At 41.2% G+C, this 18,512-nt stretch overlaps 1 protein-coding gene across 2 annotated transcripts in view; it reads right to left on the reverse strand.

The window, feature by feature from the left end:
• Positions 1–402: 402 nt before the first annotated feature.
• Positions 403–18,512, reverse strand: part of LOC145483295 (anaphase-promoting complex subunit 1-like) — a 46,050-nt gene continuing 27,940 nt past the window's right edge. For both annotated transcript variants that reach the window (XM_081461779.1, XM_081461778.1), the window contains 23 exons: positions 18,387–18,478; positions 17,352–17,438; positions 16,790–16,837; positions 16,327–16,409; positions 15,384–15,462; positions 14,905–14,979; positions 14,132–14,205; positions 12,820–12,910; positions 11,803–11,856; positions 10,931–10,987; positions 9,731–9,867; positions 8,929–9,015; positions 8,556–8,673; positions 7,733–7,810; positions 7,450–7,517; positions 7,256–7,331; positions 6,526–6,573; positions 5,928–6,014; positions 4,952–5,047; positions 3,811–3,924; positions 2,953–3,028; positions 1,500–1,628; positions 403–1,060 (listed from right to left, as the gene is read on the reverse strand). In XM_081461779.1, the coding sequence (XP_081317905.1) occupies positions 969–1,060; positions 1,500–1,628; positions 2,953–3,028; positions 3,811–3,924; positions 4,952–5,047; positions 5,928–6,014; positions 6,526–6,573; positions 7,256–7,331; positions 7,450–7,517; positions 7,733–7,810; positions 8,556–8,673; positions 8,929–9,015; positions 9,731–9,867; positions 10,931–10,987; positions 11,803–11,856; positions 12,820–12,910; positions 14,132–14,205; positions 14,905–14,979; positions 15,384–15,462; positions 16,327–16,409; positions 16,790–16,837; positions 17,352–17,438; positions 18,387–18,478 (1,946 nt within the window). In that variant the 3' untranslated portion in view covers positions 403–968. The remainder of the gene's footprint in view (positions 1,061–1,499; positions 1,629–2,952; positions 3,029–3,810; positions 3,925–4,951; positions 5,048–5,927; positions 6,015–6,525; positions 6,574–7,255; positions 7,332–7,449; positions 7,518–7,732; positions 7,811–8,555; positions 8,674–8,928; positions 9,016–9,730; positions 9,868–10,930; positions 10,988–11,802; positions 11,857–12,819; positions 12,911–14,131; positions 14,206–14,904; positions 14,980–15,383; positions 15,463–16,326; positions 16,410–16,789; positions 16,838–17,351; positions 17,439–18,386; positions 18,479–18,512) is intronic.

Consider the following 18,512-nt stretch of genomic DNA (forward strand, 5'->3'; position numbering starts at 1 on the left):
AGACAATTACTTTGGTTTTGGTTTTGGTTTTACGATAGTTTTAGATTGGCTGAGTATTCCAATTGGTAAGTAATTGGTTTGATTTTGGTTTTACGACACTCAATTGAAAACCGCTCAATTCGCTTAGGGACGACTAACGCTCAATATGACAGCTGCATTAATTTCAAACGTATCAATATAAAATTCCTCACAAACTAGCGTGAATCGTTTCTGGGGCTTGCGGAATAAAAAAATGGACGGGGCTCGTTGGGTATATTTTGGGTAAACTTAAAAAATGCGTTCTCGTCATCGCTTATGTTTTCTTTTAACTAATTCTTTATACACGTGATCATTCAAGAACTCGAGCGCAGCAATTTAAGAACGTTTAAATAAATGGTTTGACAAAGACACTAAAACAGTTCAAAATCAATAAGAAAAACAACTGTAAATATTTATTTCATCTTCTACAATTACTTGTTTCTGTAGCAGACAGATAACGGCCTGCCTTCGATTTAGCCTGTTCAAAACTTTACTATTCCCATGCTCGCCGATTTGCGCCAAAGAGCGAAATGGAGGCAAACGAGAAAGGAAAAAAGGAGAAGACACTGGGGTGAGTGTTCGCTGTTTCGCTATCCCAAGTCCTCTCGATTTATTTTATCCTCGTTGTCCGATCCGGAGATCGGACGAAGTAATGAATTGAACATTTCCGAGTTACCTTTGTCTCTGTTTCAAAACGAGTCCACGTGCAAAACCTTTCATATGAAAATGAAACTGTAGAGGAAACACATTTTCATATGAATGGATTCGCGCGAAGACTCGTTTGAAGAAAGGCAGGGCTTAACTCCGTGTCTGATTTACAGACGAGTCTGCGGACAGAGGATCGATCAGTCTTTATAACTCTTGATGTTTTCGACGTTAATCGTTCCAGTTTGTTCGAGTCCACTGCGCACCAGTGACAATCTTTCTCTGCGCAGGTATGAAGCTGGGAACTAGCTCTGAGCCTGCAGTCGCAGTAACGCAGTCATTGCCAAAGGGAGATCAGCCACGTCCTGAAGCATCACGGGTAGACTAGGAACGCTACCTATGGAGACAAAGAATTATGGGAAAAAGATGAGACGGCTATTATAATATATGAAGAACTGAGAAAGTGGGAAAGGGTTTCATGTAAGGCCCTGTCTCAATGAAGAATTGCAGTAAGTCAATAGATAAGGGACCTCACTAACTCTTCACACGTTTCCATTTACTTGCCAGGCCAGGTTACCTGGTCGGGTTTTTGAACCGAGACCCTTTACTCTGTAAGACTAAGAAGCCCAACAATAATGCTTGGAAGTCGTAGAAGAATGGAACATTTGAGGGGGTGGAGACGGCTAACGATAGCGAGGATCTTGGCATCCAGTGAAACTTCCTAAACATTTGTTGACAAATCCAGTTAAGGTGTCACGGTTTTTTAAAATTGCAATCGGTTATCTAACCAAATAACCGGTGGAAACTCCTCAGTACACGACTCACGAACACATCACCTTGCTGGATAGAAGACGGCAAACCGTGTGGCAATGGAACTTCATGGTAAACGGCAAAGCAGCACATGGCAGGACAGAAACTGCGTTTGTGTTCCTCGGCACTGTAACAGGATCTTGCTGATATTGAGTCTACAAGAAAAGACAGCATTAGTTCAATTACTTTTGAGCCCTTGTGCAAACGTAGCCGTAACAGTAGTAGTCTGTTAATTTATTAAAACACTGTAAAATCTTCATAAATACAACAGCTACAGTAAGCTAAATCCTACTTAGTTAAAATAATAGAAGAGCTCTTTCACAAGATTAGTGTGCAGGGCCTGACGAACTGTTTCTATAGAATCGGTTGATGTCATTTATGAAACGCCCAAGGGCTATCTACCTTTGGAAACGGAAAGAGTGTCGACCTAAGGGCCCATTAACCGATCTTTTCGAACCGTTGCTGAGGAAAATTTATTCTCATATAACCTCATCATTTTTAGCTAGTTCAGAGTTATTTCATGTGTTTTAACTTTTTCATGATTAGTAACACTAGTGATGACGTCACCAGGCCACGCCCATGGTCATGTGACTAATAGTGAAAAAACGCAAAGGCTCCCAGGCAAATTACTTTATCGGGATTTTTTTCATTGATTTGATATTTTACTTTAAATCCTCATTACGCTATGCATAGATTTTGTTTTATTTCTAAAAGGTCAGATTTTGAGAGAATTTCAAAATATTAAAAAATGCGTAATTTTCTGAAAAAAGCATGATTTTGAAAAAGGAATGCATAGTTATCTTTCCAAAGTTGGCTTTGATCGAAATCCGTCGAAAAAGGCTGGATTTAATGAAAAACCGCGTTTCGTTTAGCATTTAAAGAAACCGGAAGTGCGCCCGATATATATTGGAAGTTACCCTATCAGCGCGTGCGCAATTTACAATATCAGCGCACTTCGGTAAGATCAAACAAAGCCACACAGAGTTAGTTTTGACCCTCTATTGCTCTTGTTTTCCTGTCTTCTTCTTATTTTGTCTCTGCTTGTACTTTTTTTACTTTGCATTTTGTGAAACACGAAGAAAAACATCTAAAATGTTAGCGAATTTGGAAGTTATTGAGTTGTTTTTATTTTCCGCGCTCAGGCTGACGTAAGTAACCGGAAGTGAAATTTCACCTCCTTAACAACGCGCGCGGGCGCGCGCATAAATCGGTTAATGGGCCCTTAAGAAAAAAATATCGTTATCCGATAAATAAGACTTCAAGACCACTAAGAAGGCCACGCTGGTAGACAAAATCTCCGCTAAAAATCGCAGGCTCAGTCATACATTCTGATCGCAAAAATAATGCAGATTTTTTTGTGATTTCTTTTATGTAGTTTTGCAATCTGAGCACATTCTGACTCCAAAACTAGAGCTGGGGCATTATAAAGTCTAATACCTGTTTATATGTGTAGAACTGTCACAATGAAACTAAGCTTACCTTTCAGCATAAGGCGATCGATGGATTCTTCCAAAAGAAACTTGTATTCTTCGATGAAGTCGGCGTTAACGAGAGGCTATGAAGAAAATGAATTACAATTTTAGTGAACTCTACCTTGATGTTAATTATTTATCTTGTACCCAAGAAGTGGAAACAAATTTAACACCAATGTAATTTACTTAAGGTCTCATCTGGTCTTCAATCTTGTTGGTTTGTAGTTCGTCCAAGAAGAAGTTGGCTGGGCCATTTCGTTAAACGAGGTTTGCATTAATGACAAAGTACACTGTTACTTCCAAGGGCATACGACCCATGCAACACTACAGGAATATGAGGTGAGGTTAAAGTCTGCATACGAGCCTAGAGGTCCGCCAGACCGATGCTTATCTCCGGTTTCAGTAGCACGAAACGACTAGGAATATTTCTACTCCCCCCTGGATGGGATGATAGTACAAAGCGGGGTTACCCTCCAGCATTAAATTCGCCGGTACCTATTTATACACCTGGGTGGAGAGATGCATTGTGAAAGTGGTTAAGTGTCTTGCCTAAGAATGCTTGGTCCCCGGCCAGGGCTTGAACCCGGACCGCTCGATCGGGCGTCGAGGGCGCTAACCATGAGGCGCCCGCGCCTCCCACATTACAATTTACCAGTGCAACAAACTTAACCTAACTGACAATCCATTTTAGTGTTAAATGAGGGAGCATGTTAATCGCAAGTCACCCCACTCTCACGAGAAACCTACACCATTAACAAAGTTGCCTGAAGAGTTACAAAAGAGATACTGGGGGACCAGTCTTGCTCAAGAACAATGGCGAAGGTTTCAACATCTAGAACCTGCGTGTTAGTAGCACAAAACATACCTTCCTGAGCATGCCCCTAGAAATTCTTGGAAACGCATTCCTGTAAAAAGTCAGCACTAACTTCATCTGCCACACAGAGGCCGGATCAGGTTGACATTCCAGGTTATGGATAATCTACAAGAAGAGAGCCAGGATAATAATTTGCTTCAATTCACCAAACTTTATTTTACTCAAAGCACGTGAGTGGGGATGTGTAGTCTGAGGGCATGGGCACTAGTGCGCTCCCGTAAGCCGTCGGCATTCTGGCGGGAGAAACGCAAACTCGTTCCCAGAGATCGCCATCCAACGAATCGAGACCTCTGAGAGAAATTGGAAGTGAGCCAGCAATAGTCACTACGGTTACTTGATCCACGCATGTTCAGAAACCGTTGTTAAGCTTGAACGCATGAGCACAATCAAACCGGAACCGGAATTTTCTGGCTCCGGTTTCGTCGAGCGTACAGTCACAGCTGACCGAAAACGCACAGACTTTAGGAACGAGATTGGGTGAAACGTCGAAGTCGAAATGCCTTGTCAATGACTTTACGTAACCACGCCGAGAGCAGCCAACTTAAAAATTCCACTTTTAATTCTAGGTCTGTTCATTGTGTTTATTGGTGTCAGAACTATCCCCAGCTCAACATGTGATGAAGGCTTTCATTTCTTAATAGAAGTATTGATAATTTCCCTTCGTGGTTATCGTTTTATAGAAAACGAACAATATGGTCCTTTCACGTTGTTGTTTTGAAGAGAACGGCATAGAAACGTATCAAGATTTACAACGCACGTGTTTAGCCATTGTTCTTCGTACCAAATTTTTCTGTTTGTCAACTTTGTCTTCACTGTCGTCACAGTAGTTTACGTAACTCGCTATTATTCTCAGGTAACTCGACTTATTTTCTCTGCTTCGGTACAAAGACGAAAGGAAAATTTTTTGGGATATATTGGGCTTTCTTGGAAAGTCTTTCTAAGGAATATTTCCAATTCAACCCTTGTTATCGAGTGTGCTACTCTGTGGCAAAAGGTTTAAAGAAAGTGACGTGGGACAGCAACTTATTTGCTATCTCTCCAAAAGTACGCGAGGAACGATTTAAAGAGACTGCTGTTATAGAAACAAAACAAAACAAGAAACAGTTCGCTAGTATGCACCGGTCTACAATACCTGCCACATGCGCAGTAATGTCATCAGAACTTCAGGTTTCTCCTCTGTGACAGTTTCAACCAAAGCAGACGCAATGAACGAGCTCAACTTTCTCTCCTTCGAGGAACGAAGTGGAAAATTGGGAAAGAAAATGATTACTGAGGTAGAATCTCTATAGAGCTGTCTATAATATTCCACAATTCGATCATGTACCTGTAATGTTACTTAGAGCGGTTTTTAATTGAGTAGGAGCAGTATGTACTACACACGAGCTAAATGGCTCATAATATCTCCGGTTTTTGTAGCATGAAGCGACTAAAAATATTTCTACTCCCCCCTGGATGGGATGCTAGTTCATCGCAGGGTTACCCCAAGCATTGAATTCGCCAGTACCCATTTGTACACCAGGATGGAGAGAGGCACTGTGAGAGTAAATTGTCTTGCTCAAGAACACAACACAATGTCCATGGCCAGGGCTCAAAACCGGACCGATCGATCCGGAGGCGAGCGCACTAACCATGAGGCCCTGGAAAAGTAATTGGTTCTGCACTCCCTACGCTACATGATTGGCTTATAAACTGATCGCGCCAGTTTTTGGTAAAACCAAAACCAATCGTGATGCGTTCGCACACGTTTTCACGCGCTTGCGTCAGCTACATGCAATTACCTCGAATTTTGATTTCTTCACTATATAGTCTTTCATGCTAGAGTGATTTTCTTGGTTTTGGTTTCTACACTCAATTGAAAACCGCTCTAATTTGAGGTTGCTTTACACCACATAGGTAGCGAAATAAGCGCTTTACGGACTGGCATTATGTTGGCCCGCCTGTAAATGTAATATTTACTGTAACAAGTGTGAATTTAAATTAAGAATAAGAGATTTAGCCCGTGCAAGAGAAAATGCCGGAGTTTGAAAAATTGGCGTGCTTAATTCCTCTACTGTTCTTGTCAGTTGTTTTTCTCCTGAATTATCTCAGTCTCTTTCCCGTCAGCTTACCCTGTCGTTTGAATTATCTTTGTCACCGAACAACTCTGCCAGCGCTATGAGGTTCGGATCTGATGAAAAGCTCCGCACCACCTCTGTCTATTTAACAAAGAAAGAGAAAACGTTCCTAGTGATGTTGCATAGTTTTATCGAAACACAGTCACTAAGTATTTAGAATTTAACCGTACAGACAAAAGATTCTTGAAGTATTCCTAGAAGCCAATAAGGCCAGAAACTCGAGCAACACACAGACGCACTCAAAACACACGCTTGTACACACAAGCACGCTTCCCGCTTCCTCGCGTGAATACCGTTTCCCGCGCTACGGGAGTCCCGAATGTCTACAGAACACTACAATACCAAAATGAGAAAAGAGAGCTGTTACAAAGAAAAAAAATAACAAAATATTTTCATGGAGTTACGCGCAGGTTTCTGGTTGTTTAGATAAAGACTGACATAGTGGTAGAAGCTAGTGTGTAAACAGTTCGAGTACCGTACTGGAGTTGTCCAACTGATTAAGTATTGTTCACATCGACATCAAACTTCAGTGCAGTTTTATAGGTTATCGAATTTTCATTCTGACATCAACAAAATCAAAGTGGCTTCTTACCTGATCCGTTTGCGCAGCAAAAGTCTTGGCAAGGATGTTACGATGTCCCTAGTGAACGTGAAAAGTGTCTAATGTAACTAAACAATTCTACAACTTTTTTTGACAAGCGTCAGATGCAAGGTAAAGAAAAACCTGTACACGATGCTACCTAGTCCAACATATAGTACGACTACCGTAAAATCCAGGCTATAGGCCATGGGAGTATAACTTCGCACGGGGTATTGGGTGGGCGGGGAGGAAGGAAGTCTTGTTTCCGATGGAACTTGCAAGCGAAAATGGTTAACTTTTGAAAATAGTAAATAGTTAACGATGTCGAAAAGTTGCTGACTATGCTGATTCGCTTATTTTCATAATGAACTGCTTTCTACAAGCCTGGCTTATCTGAACTTACAAGCAGTGAAAAAGTTTCAAATGAGCTGAAAAGACCTCACTACTTTTGTTGTGTATATCAAGTTGTTCTTATGCTAACTAGTGGCATTTGAATGAGAAAAGCAGAGGTCTGTATCAAAACAAGGTCACCTCCAGCCTCGCTTGCATTCATAGGCCAGGTAACTAAGCACACAACTGTAAAATGGACTTTTGGCCTACTAGAAACGCCTTGTAAGAAAACGTCAAAAATCATTTTGAAACCCTGAATAATAGCTGTTGCATTGAGGCAAGCGTCTCTGTCCAACCTTCGGGTTCAGGCCAACAGAAGATTCATTGAACCACCACGAATTGCAGCACTCACCTTAGGATCATCGGCATAAGTCAAAAAACCAGTTCTCCTCTTCACGAATAACGTACCCTGGTTGGCCGTCAGCAAACTGTGAATAATAACAGCGAAAACACTCCAAATTAGTCAACAAATCTCTTCTCCAACCCCCAACCCCATCCCCCCACTCCCATTTCCTAAAGAGACAACTGCTTGAGTAACTCTCTTACCTTGCACTGCCTTTGTTTTCTGTAAAATCTATTGTAACAGGCCAATACCGCAAACCAGCCACACGGATCTGAGATAGAAATTTATAAACACAGATGTTACAACTATCATTTGATATTTTGTACGCTGGGAATACGCACTAAATTACTCTGGGTTTGTCCCGGTTTGACCTTGATTCAGAGACACAAGCTTTCTATGAACTCTCACTTGAAACAGAGAGCACTTTCTAAAAGGGTAATGAGAATTACACGGGCAGAGTGCAGCAAGCAATGGGCAACGACATACCTTTTTGATCAGCTGCAGTTCAGGTAGGATACAGGGCGCAGTCAGCTTTAAAGTTGTTTCTGGGTAGAAACGAGTTTCCTGCAAGATAAAAAAACAAGACGCATGAACGACGACGTGTACAATTGTTCAACTATGATGATAATAGTTCCTTGGCCAGGTGGTTCAGAGTGCTAAACGTGACGTCTGGAAGTCTCTGGGGAAAATACTTCACTCTGCTGACCCAATAAGATTGCCAAAGTGAAGTGGTAAAGATAGTCTGCCTCAAGCCAGTGGACCTTTTCGCTGGGGCTTATCCCAGTTTCTGTAGCATTAAACGCAACTAATAGTATTCGTAACCCTCATCCCTACCCCCTGGATGGAATGCATGTCTATCGCAGGGTCACCGGGAGACACATCCTTGCTTCTGACCCACGGGTAATTTCTTACGCTCCTACGCAGACTTTTCTTTAGACTCGTCACGCATTACTCTCCCATAAACGTTGGAGAGGAATGAGTGATGAAAAGAAAAAATGCCACCTTGGCAAAGGTGGGTAGAGAAACAGGAGTGCACGACCAGGGAAGCTGGAGTGTGTGACTAGGGAAACAGGAATGCGTGACTAGGAAAACAGGAATGCGTGACTGGGGAAACAGGAGTGCGTGGCCAGGGAAAGAAGCGAACGTGGAGTGGGGAAGCTAAAATAAAGAGCTTTTCAAATATTTTCTTTCGCGTCATGAGCGCTTATGACAACTTTTATACACTTATGTCTGTTTCTGGGTACCGTTTCACGAGTGTACGGAGAGTACACATCACACAAAAAAATAATTTTCCATTAAGAGTATAAACCTTAAGTGTAACTTCAAGCGGAACATGACAAGCCTTGTTAGTGTCCACCTCACGAGGAACAAGGACTCGAGGCTCAGTCGCCAAGACGTACAAATGTCGGAACGCCTGCAGATGGTACCTGAAAACACAAATACATTTAACGGATAATTTAAGCCGGCTTCCAAGCGATCAACGAAAATTCAGTGATTATAAGGATCACTGAGGACAAGAGAGACACCAACCAACCGCACGGAATTGTCAATGACTGAATTCTTGATCACCACATTGATTTCAGTGTATTAATTCCACATCAATCATTTATCAAATGAACATCTCAAAAGAGAGAGCGATTTGTGAGCAACAAACCCTCAGGGTAGCATAGTTAAATTATTACCTGTTATCAGTGCTAGAGATCGGAAATCTCGGATAAAAAGCGCATATTAACGCCGCAATTGATGGACCACTTGTGCTCAGGGTGAACCTGTAGAAAGTAATGTCATAAAAAGGCAATAACCAAAAGGTCAAACTTGTATACACCACGGGCGGAAAAGACCCAAGAATAGATAAGATGAGTTTTCTTACAAGTCCTGCAGGTGGTGAACACAGACTGTATTTATCTCCGGTTTCTGTTATATGAAGTGACCAGAAGTATTTCTACTTCTAAATAATAATAATAAATAATAAAATATTTATATAGCGCCAATATCCTAAAAGTTCAAAAGCGCTTTACAGTTAGAAATATTAAAAACACTTAAGACAAATAAAGTAAAAATAAAAAAATATCGCTAAAAAGTTATAAAAATGCTTTCTTAAAAAGGAACGTTTTTAGTTTATGTTTAAAAAGGGACACTGAGGAGCTGTTCTTGATTTACTTCTCCCTAGATGGGATGCTATAGTCCATCGCAGAAAACAGATCGCAGATGGATTTTCATCTGTTGTTTCACACTTTCATTTGTAACGTCACGTAAATCGTCTCTCGGCTCGTCTTCGCAAACGGCTGCTTTCGACGGCGTACAACAACAGGCAGTTCCGCAAAAATCTGTCAGCATTCGCAATCTAGTGACCCCTCCCGTCGACCTCCCCCAAGTCCCTCCCCCCAAATATTCCCCAACATTTTACCAATGTCGCCAATACCTAATTTGATACATTCTGGTGAAAAGAGTCAGTGTAAGAGTATTTCATAAAAGAAATTTTACCTTCCCCCTCCAATGAACAGAAGACCAATTGCCATGTGAACAGCCATGTGACTTCCATACGGTACATCCGGGGAATGTCTCTTGCGCAGCTGACGAGCAATCCGGAGTACATCAAGGTTACCAGTTCCCGCCATGACCTGCCAACATTGAAATCCCAGACAGTGACAAATTACAGCATATTTTCTATGATGGTTTTGGACGCAAAGAATATACAGAGAAACCTCTATTAAGCGGTTACAAAAAAATTAATGTTGCCAATGAAAGCTGATGAACTTGAACTCTGAATAGCTTCGTTAACAACCTGGAACTTTATTACAGTACAGACGAACCGTTGAATGTTAATTGTTAACAAACATTGCGCAATTGTTATAAACCCTCTCTTAAGCGGACGGAAGGTCCCGAGGGTGTTCGCTTAATAGAGGTTTCACTGTAGTAAAAAGTTCGTTCCTCAGGCTCTTACTGGATGTACAGATACTTTCGATAAGTATCCATTAATTCCCCCGAATGAAAATAAATTGCAGTTCTTAGAGAGGAAGCCACAGGTTTCTATGCGGGTCCTCTATCCTGGTCGAATGGAATTTGGAGATGTTGGTTTTTGAGGAGGAAGGAAAACTAGAAAACCTTAAGAAATTCATTTAAGACATTTTGACGTAAACTTCTATATGTGCGCGGAAATTTGGTAGATGTCGTACGGTTGTCCTGTAAATGACTATACTTTAGCATTGCCCTGTATTCCTGGTCTAGCTAGGATTAAACGAGATGCTTATTCCTGATTCTTTTCTGTGTCTGATGATATTTACTATGAAAAAGATTAGTGCTCGTTTCTCTGCAGAGTGATTAGAGAACAACTTAACTTTGCAGAACCAAAGTTTCTTCGAAATTAAGGCCCTACCATGATAAAAAGCCCTCTCCTACCAAATTAAACCTAAAAATAAGCTTATAATCAGATTCCAATCAAAATGCCGACTTACTAATTTAAAGAGCCCAGAATAGCTTTAATCAAACAGGGACAAAGATTGGCACCAAGTTATATGACAAAGAGATTTCAATATGCTGAATACATTTTGCAGAAAAGCAACATACGAACAAACTGTTTCAGATTTACAGCAAGATAATAAATGGACTCAGTTCCTTTATGCAAACAGAATCACCACGGGATTACCCCAATTGAAAAAAGAAAAAACATCATAGCCATCATACCATAGCCAGTGACAAGAGAATGGTGTTTAGACATGTCTCAACTGTGGGCTTCCCAACCTGAAAAACAACAACTTAGTTAACAATGTTACTTGGAGGGAGTTCAACAGTCTCTTTTCCTTCTCTTTATTGTCTTGATATGTCGATATGCGAGGGGCGAATAGGCCACTTCCGAGTTGCTTTTTGCCTGTGCGAAACCATTCATATCTGCTCCACCTACGGGTTAATTTTCATGCAAATCAAACTCCTTTTCATATGATAGGTTTTGCACGAAGACTCGTTTTGACACAGAGGCACAAGGTAACTAGGAAGTGGTCTATTCGGAGGCTCGAGGAACCAATTCCTCTCTCCATTCTCACTCGGAATTTTTCACCGCTTACGAAACGTGTCATTCGACCCGCGAGATTCCACACTGATGTCGTAGTTTTAGAGTTCCTGATTGGCTAATTGCTTGATTTTGGATTTTCGCGCGTAAGTAACAACCAATCAGGGACACCGCAAAGCATCTCAAACTACCCTATAGGAGATATGTTGGACCATCAGACAAAGAAAGGTAAGGTCTGCATTCGAATCTAGTAGCCCGCTAGACAGTCGCTTATATCCGGTTTCATTAACAAAAAGCGGCTAGGAATATTTTTATTGTGGAATCTAGTCTATCCCAGGGTTACCCCCAAGCATTAAATTTGCCGGTAGCACTTTATACTCTTGGGTGGGGAGAGGCACGTCGAGATTTAAATGACTTGCTAAAAGATACAACACAATAAGCCAAGAACGCTTGATCTGACGGGTCAACGCACTAATTATTAGGCCATCACGCCTCCCTACAAGGCCGGTGAACGACTTTACCTAATATCAGTCGCCAGCATGATAGTTACCTGCTCCACTGCGTTGCTGTTCAACAGATCCTTACAGTGTTTAGTGTAATGCATCTGAAAAATGAACCGCGAACATTTCAACTGCTTAGCAGAGTCCAGAGGTCCTTATATCACGCATTTTCACATTGTGAAGTTTATATGAAATGATTCATATATGAACTGCGGTTGTAGATGAAAGTGAAGAATGATCATCGCAGTAAATTTTCCAATTTAAGCAATTGGAAAGAAGAAGCCTGAAAAAAAATCAGGGCTTCAACGGGATTCGAACCCGTGACCTCCGCGATACCGGTGCGATGCTCTACCAACTGAGCTATGAAGCCACACATTGGGAGCGAGGAATTTACTGCGATGATCATTCTTCACTTTCATTTTCACATTATTGTTCCAAACCTATAGGGAATATTTGCACGAGATAATAAGAAAAATTTCATTGTTGGGGAAAATCAACATGGCCGCCTTGTGGTCACGTGAAATTGCCAAAAACAACCGCTTGGAATAAGCGTTGAATAACGGTAAGGACTTCCAAAAACCAGCGAACCAACTGTTTTTTGTTTTGTTTTACGGTTATTACATTACTTGATAAGAGACTGGTTATGGAAGAAATGAATAAATGGTGCAAATTTCTGACAGTTTGTACCAACGGAGCTACTTAAAATTTCAAAAACTGCCAACAGAAATTCCCGGAAAATTACTGTTCCATTCAGTTGCATTTCTGGGATCCTTGGTGAAAAGTGACAGCCCAGTATAAGCTGAAGAGCTAAAAAACGTCTTGCTAACATTGTATAGATACCTCTTTAAATGTAAATTCGATGAGGTTCTTGAAATCAAATAAAACAAAAAACCGTTTCTGAACAATAGGAAAACATAAGAGAAAAACTTAAAAGCCACGACGTTACCATGTCGCTGCTTCTCACATGTGTTAGTTACACGGTTTTATATTCAGTTCCTTCTACTCGATTAGAAAACGACTTTTACGACGCCAAGCAGATTATTGTGATGGCAGAACAGATAACATACCAAGCAGTTGAAAGCTTCTTGATTGGCAGAGCCTGCAAATCTCAAGCCCATGGCCATGCAACAGCCGGCGATGATGTTCACATTTGCTTGACTAAAAGGAACAAAGTGATAGAGAAGAAATTATTGGCTACGGTAATATCCTAAACTGTTCGCACTATCGACAAAATCGCGTTCAGCCCAGTTTGTAAAGCATGAAGAAACTAGGAGATTCGATTCTCTCTCTAAATGGTACGCTTGTCCGATGCAGGTAACCCCCAGAGTATCTGTAAAAGTTCATTTACAACGCTTTGGGGCGATTTCAATTGGCCAGGCCAGGAATGTGTTGGAATTTTATAGAACGAGAAGAACAAGACATCGCGTCTTTTATCCACATCTGACGAACTTAAAACCACTTCAAAAATAAAAAAATAAATATACAAAAACTGTAAATCGCAGCAGTTTGAAATACATTTTGCTCTTCAAGCCTCGTCAGTCATCCGCCATTTTACCGCGGTTTACAGTTTTTAGTATATTATTTTATTTTTTTTAAAGTGATTTATGTGCAACGGATGTGGATAAAAGACGTGATGGCTTCTTCTTCTCGCCACTTATAACGGAATCTTTGTTTTGGTTTATTAGCCTTTTCAGCTCTGATTACTGAAAAGGTCTGGTACGATAAGCTGTCCAAAGACTGATGACGCAAGTCAAAAAGTTCAAAATTTTACAAAGAATGCACGGGTTTATTGGCGCTTTTTTCACCGAGAAATTTGATAGTTTTTGAAAGCCAATGTCTACATAAACTGATGTTACATCCAAAGAGCTAGACAATTCACCAATTACTAGATTTCACGAGCTCTTGAAATGTGTGGAGCCAATTCTTATCTAGCTTGCCTTGATAATAATGTAAAAATTAACTAACGACATTTAGAGAGGAAACCACAATAAGACATCAGCCTTAAGTGGTTTTCATGTAGGTCCTCTATCCTGGTTGAATTGCAATTTGGAGATGTTGGTTTTTGTGTGAGGAAAACCAGAGAACCCAGAGAAAGACCCTCGGAGCAAGGCGAGAACCAACAACAAACTCAACCCACATATGGCACCGGGCCAGAATCGAACCAGGGCAACATTGGTGGGAGGCGAGCGCTCTCACCACTGCACCACTCCTACTCCCTTAGTACGCCAGAGATGCTACTGAGCTAAAACGTCAACAATGATGTCAGAAACTATTGCTGATTAATAAGCAGAGAGGGGAACAGTGACAGGGATAGTTGTCCTGCTCCAGAACGCAACACATCAATGCTAATTTGAACCAGACTGACAATCCAATAAATACCTGAGACTTTCCAAGTCCATGTCTGCATTCACTTCCTCGATCCCTGTGGCACTGGAATCACACTGACGAATAATCTATTGCGAGTAAGACAAATTGGAAATCAAACATTTTGGGTCGATGAACTGAGAGACCAACATCACGTCGCCCAAAACCCATTCACTGAACATAAAAGTGTCTCCAATTATCACAAGGAAACGAAGACGATTTTCACTCCATGGTTGCAATGTAGGTGACACAGAAAATAAAGCGTCTTAATGGATCCGTATTCTTCATTATCGACAGCGAATTTTACTCTATTTAAGATAGTGATGGAGTGAAAGAGAAGAGACTTCATGGCTGGAAATTTGCTAGATATTTGTACTGGATATTTGTTTTGATTAGTACAATTGCAACTACTATGATTCCCTGCAGGCGCGTCTCACAGAGGGAATTGGCCATTGCTCTGCACGTGCGTTGTAAATCTTTGTACATTTCTCTGCCATATGCTGCAAAACAGCAACGCCAAATAACCACGTTCTGCACATTTTGGATTAGGTGAACCGTGATGGCTGCTTTTTTTATATTTTACTTCCGAATTGAACGCTGTCATTTATATTTAGCCCCAGCAAGTTTTTAGACCGACAGGTGTACTGAACTGGTTTTGACAATTGCGGCATTCGAAGATAAAACATAAATCCATTTTTTACTAGGCGTTGTCCTTGACGTCGTCGACGTCATTGCTTAAGCTCCCTAATTACTGACAGTAAGGTTACACTGTCACAGTAATGTCTTACCGCTGGGATATGACTCTCTACCCACTCTGTGGAGGGATATATGCTGTCCCACATGATCAGACCTCGGCTCAGAAGCTGCAGAAATCAAACATAATAATTAAACACACTGCGGGATGTCAGTTAACACATACACTGCTTTCAATGGTCAATACTAAAACGAATCGTGGTGCTCATGTAAGACCCAAACTATATGCACTCTTAAAACTGTATCCGTTTATGTGACTCTGGTAAACCCACGAAAAATTACAGACGAGTTACCTATTCCTGGTGGCGAATTATAAAATTTCATTCGCGAGTACACTGTTGGCACGTCAGTTTACGTTACGAAACGTCATTGCAACTTAACTACGTGGGGAAAGGTTCGACTACATTGAAATCATACCCAGTTAAAATTGTTGAGCCTGGCAGAAATAATTAAAACACGATTTTGCCAAACACTGTACTTGTCCTAGCGCGTACACAAGAGAAACACAACTCACCCGGAGCAGGAGAAAGTCGGGACGAATAAAGTCCAACAAGAACTGAGTGTCGGGAGCATCAAACCAAGCTGCGACAGATCTAGGACATAATGACATTTGAGGTTGACTCGAATCGATATTTGATCCTTGAAAATGTTGTTCCTTGCTTTTTCATATTTCTTGAAATGTAATGTTTGCACAATTATGTGGCAAGGGTTTCCTCCTAACATACTCTGTCCAAAAGCCTTGGGCCGGACATCTTACCTTTTTCGCTAACAAATGTTTTTCGTCTTAACCTCACCCCCCCCCCCCCATCCCCACCCTCCTCTTCCAAAACCTCCCAAAATGGTGATGATGATCCATCCAACGAGGGCTAAATATTTCAACTTTGCCTTGGTGGAGGCAGGGTTCGAAAAATTGAACAACGTCTTCACATTTGAAAAGGAATACGTCTCTAGTTGTCGCTAGTCCCAAATGTTCAAATGTTCAGTGTTAATAGTGGTCAGTGCGCTTAGCTACACCCAGCTAGTTCACAGGCACGCCACTTAAACTGAAAGAAACAAATACATCAGCTAAACACAATAGGCTTAAAAATCCCAACTGGCGTGAGGCAGACCAGTTGGCTATTTACAAGCATGACCGAAGAGTTGACTGAACTAGGGTCTGCCCAGAAACAACTCCACTTAGTGGTCAGAACGGGACTTAAACCCGCGATCTCCGTTTTCAAGTCCAACGCCCTAACCACTCAGCCACACTGCCTCCTTTAAGTAGTTTAGGAATGGATTGTATCCAATCAGATACCTGTAAATGTTGAATGTAATTTATGAGGCAACCCGCACCCTTACAAAATTAGCAGGGTAACCAAATGTCTCATGCTCGTGTCGCGTGAATTAAAGAACTCTATAGTACATTCACAAAATGATATAGGCAGACACCATTCAGTAACGTTACATGGAGTACATACCTGTTATTGGTCTTCAAGAACATTAATCCAAGGGCTAGAGTAGCACCTGGTCCAGTCACGTTGATGTTGACACTGTCACCTTCCTAGCAGAGAAAACGCCGTAAAACGTACTTAAAGGATATGATTACGAACAGCACCAGTGTTAGAGTTAGACAAGCTGAGTTCCTCCATTGACTTAAACAGCGTAACTTTATTCGGAATATTTTTGACACGGTTTACGTCGAAAAACAGCCATTCCCAAAAGAGCAAGTAATTGCGTTTATACACAGCTGATTGATGTAACACTTTTGTGAACCAGCTAGATCTAAAGTTATGAACCATCATCAGTGGAAACTCGTTATATCAGGGTTACACGACATTTTCTCTAATATAGTTACTGATTAAAGAATGACCGGTTCTGGATGGTTTTATCGTTATATCAAGGTTTAAATGTACTGAGGAAATAAACAGAAAAAGTAATTACCTTAATTTGATAACTTGGAGATTTGAACTTCTCTTTTTGAGTCCCAGTCTACAGACAGAGAGAAAAAGGTTGCTACAAATCAAGTAAAGGTAAATTCTGTTTTTGAGTTTAGAGACCCGTCATGGTTTCTGCAGCACAAAGCAACTAGGTATATTTGATATCCACCTATAGATCGCGTGCTAGTCCATCGCAACACTACCTTTTCTGCGATGGTGAAGGCGGTGTGGCCGCGTGGTTTTGGGCGCTGGATTTAAATTCCGGAAGATACCCTGGTTCAAACCCTCCAACCTAACGCTATCTGGATTTGTCCTCGAAAGTCACGAGTTCAACTCCTCGACCGCATTGGTTGGGATTCTTAATAGTTTAAAATGTTCTATCTGCAATATCTGTTTCTCTATTTACAATGTCCCAATTAGCACAACGGTGCTAAATACATTTGACGCTTAAAGAACACGAATTGTTTTCAATGTCAGTCACAAATGAAACAGTCATTTACTAGCAACTTCAATTACCATTCTCAAACTTTAACGATATGGTAGAGTTTCTTTGAAAATCATCTGACCTGAGGTTTGGTTTGTCCACCGACCATGTAGTGATACAACTGATCTGCGATCTTCAAGTCCGCTACACTGGCTGCCTCGCTGCCATGCTGAAAATATCAAGTATTCTTTAAATCCCAGACTCAAAATGTCAATTCTCCTTACAAGTCGCCATATATTTCTTCTAATTTAAGTTGAGAGAGTCTGGTGGTACATCAGTAGAGTGCTGTTTAGTACATTTTTTTTCTCTCCTCATGTCTGCTTGACAAACGCAAATGTCGATAAACCGCCCCTCGTGTCGAGGGCGCGATTCAATGGTGAGTTTGGGGCGACTTTGAGTATGTTACCAACACCAATCGAGACAGCACAAAAACACTTAAGCGATCTCACAAACATACTGCATTCGTTTATGTGCAATGCTGCGAGTGTGCACCCATTGGATGCATTTCCTTCCGTCGTATCAGGGAGGGAAGAAAGTGTCATTTTCTCCCTAAAAATTTCGAAACTTGCGTGAAAAGTCAGGCGCAGTTACCCATGAGGAGCCGCGATGTCTTGAAAGGTAACCAATCAGGGCTATGGTAACGTTTCGAACAACTTGTATGTATCTCAATTTATATCAATTGGGGAAGCTGAATCACATATAAGCTCTGTAGTTTCTTGTCCGCCACGTTTCTTAGTGATTTTTTTCTGTAATCAAGTTTAATTGATATTGATTAATTCAGTGTTACAACTCAACCCCTATTAAAAGGCCACCCTTGGGGAAATGGACAGTGGCCGCTTCAAAGGGGTTGGCCGCTTAACAGAGGTAAAAAACATAGAAACGCCCTCATCGGGACTTTGATAACTGGCCGCCTAATATGGGTGGACGCTTAGAGCGGTTTTCAATTGAGTGTCGAAACTAATAAGACAACTACTTTGGTTTTGGTTTTGATTTTACTACGGCTTGAGATTGGCTGAGTAGTCTAATCGGTACCCAATTGGTTTGGTTTTGGTTTTACGATACTCAATTGAAAACCGCTAATAGGGGCTGGACCGCAATGATTTCGTGTGGCAAATACCTCTAACATGACAAGTCCTAGGGCTAGGCCGGCGGCTAACGAGTAAGACTCTCTGTTAACAGCGTTCTCCATTTCGGGACCAGGTGGTCTTCCTGTGCAATCAAAACAAGTAATAATTAATATTTC

This window comes from Orbicella franksi, chromosome 4 (assembly GCF_964199315.1).
Source record: "Orbicella franksi chromosome 4, jaOrbFran1.1, whole genome shotgun sequence".
Lineage (NCBI taxonomy): Eukaryota > Metazoa > Cnidaria > Anthozoa > Scleractinia > Merulinidae > Orbicella > Orbicella franksi.